The sequence below is a fragment of the Aplysia californica genome, unplaced genomic scaffold (genome assembly GCF_000002075.1).
Source record: "Aplysia californica isolate F4 #8 unplaced genomic scaffold, AplCal3.0 scaffold00086, whole genome shotgun sequence".
Classification (NCBI taxonomy): domain Eukaryota; kingdom Metazoa; phylum Mollusca; class Gastropoda; order Aplysiida; family Aplysiidae; genus Aplysia; species Aplysia californica.
Genome location: NW_004797356.1, coordinates 548,888 through 551,115, shown reverse-complemented (window position 1 = coordinate 551,115; position 2,228 = coordinate 548,888). Strand labels below are relative to the sequence as shown.

The following is a 2,228-nucleotide window of genomic DNA, read 5'->3' as shown; positions in this document are numbered from 1 at the left end:
TATGTATATTATATATTACATTACTTTCTATGATTAAATTTGATTTCAAATTACTAATTGAAACGAAACGAAAGAACAAAACCAACAACGGCAAATAAAGAAAACATGCTTTAGCTCGAAATAGGCACGTCAAAAATTAACAAACAACAAAGATGGGCTTTTGTTTTAACTTCTGTTGATGGTATACATCTCGTGTACATATTTATATTACAAAATACACCAACATCCAAAGACGCAAGCAAGTCAAGGATCTATCCCACTAACAAATCGCAGTCTCCATAATTTAGACCCACCCCTGGGACCAGATTTCATTGTTTTCCAATAAGTCTCCTCAGCCTGGTGGTCCCAGAGATCCCAAACAACTTCAGCTTTCATCCACCAGGCTTTAATATTCCTGACATCGCCAAGACTTATTCTTGTTTTTCCCCTGCTTTCTCTCCTTCCACAGAATCGAAACCCGCCGATTTGTCCATCTGCTGTGCCGAGTCGAGGACTGGGAAGCGGATGGTGATTCCCCCTGCAGAGAAGGGAGACAAATATCGGAGATACGAGCAAGGGACTTCACGCAGAGGAGAGTCTGAAAAAGGAAAGGGGGGCCAACCAACACAACAACTCGAGCTCGATTCTCTTTTTTGGTTTTATAGCTTCTTAACGACTGAGAACTGTAAAGGGCAGACTAAAATAGGAGTGGAAACTCTAGGAGCGTGACCTTTAGACAGAACGAAGGAAGTCTTTATTGTGAAATCTTTTGTCAAAGTGTATCGTCGTTCAAGAGAGGAGGCAATAATTATGGTGTATTTGCGTAATTTCGGCAGGTGGGCGTGGGCGTGTCCAGTTTTCTGTTTGCTCCTTGCTTCAGGTAAGCCTATACATAATTTATCCTTGAAAATGTGTTGTCACTTTGGGTTGTGGCTGGTCTACACTTATTCCTTTCCTGTAGCATTGACTTTTTTTTATCTCGCCTCTCTCCCCTCCTTTCTACCTCTTCCTCTCTCGCTATCTATCTCCCATTTTCCCTCTCCGACTGTCCCTCTGTCTCTATTACCTTTTCTATTCTCTCTCTCTCTCTCTCTCTCTCTCTCTCTCTCTCTCTCTCTCACACTCACTCTCTCTCTCTCTCTCTCTCTCTCCCTCTCTCTCTTTCTCTCGCTCCTTTAATTATTTAAAAGAAAGCAATGATGGCAAAATAACCATTCTTGCTGCCATTTGTACAAGGATAGACATAGAAGACGTACCATTTGAAGTGACCCCAAACTTCTGCATGTTTGTTACAGTTTAAATTTGAAAACACGCAACAAAATTTAATTTCATATTAATATGGCCAGTTTTGTGGTTACTGGTATAAATAGTGCGGTCCTCCTTTTTTTTCAAGTTATCAAAATTTTAAAATTTCTTTTGTCATTTTCTGTGACGTCCCTAGACTCCTCTTTGTCGCTGCATTTTATGTTAATCACTTTTCTATGTTCTAAAAAGTAAATCACAGGAAACTCATTAATATATACTATGCTGTCAAAACATGTAATTGTTGAATATACATGTAGCTTAAACCCCACTCCCAGCAGCACCCTTGTTATGTGTACCTCCCATTAATACTAGCAAGAAATCGCTTTTCTTCTCAGGTTTTTACAAAATTCAGACACCTATTTATTACAGTTATTCATCTAAACTGTACTAAGGAATATTACTTTTTGTTTAATAGACCATATCAACTAATCGTCCAATTTCTTACTACTTATTACGTGCTCAACATCTTTAAAGTACTGTTTTATCAAAGTTTGTTGGGGCTTTTTTAAAATGAAAATTGTTCCCTTCACTATCGATGATCTTGGCTGCCACACTATACATTTATTACGATCAAGCAGAATTCCCCAAATATCTGCATCATGCTGGGTGCCAAGCAAAAATGTATGATTGTGTTTCAACGGTCATGTAATGGGCAAGGGTCGTACATAACTGGGTGGTTCATTCTTATGTTGAGATAATATTTTTTTAAAAAGAGCTCGTCCAAAAAATCCCAACCTTGACATGTTTTATATTACAGTGTGTTCGATCCTAACTTTTTTTTCGGCGTATCTGCGCCAGTGGCAACCACTATTTTGATATTGCGTGCGCATTGTTTGTGAAGGTTTCAATACTTTTTTATCGAAAATGAATCATCTCGTAGTATAGAATCGACTAATATTAACGATGTCATTCCGATTTTCACAAGAGCAGCCGCCACCTCCCAC

At 38.6% G+C, this 2,228-nt stretch overlaps 1 protein-coding gene across 1 annotated transcript in view; it reads left to right on the top strand.

The window, feature by feature from the left end:
* The window catches only part of LOC101855242 (lysosome-associated membrane glycoprotein 5), a gene marked incomplete in the record, with an annotated part of 38,807 nt that overhangs the window by 21,211 nt on the left and 15,368 nt on the right, over positions 1–2,228 (top strand). The window contains 1 exon segment of the mRNA XM_013080444.2: positions 449–859. Coding sequence (XP_012935898.1) covers positions 790–859 — 70 coding nt within the window.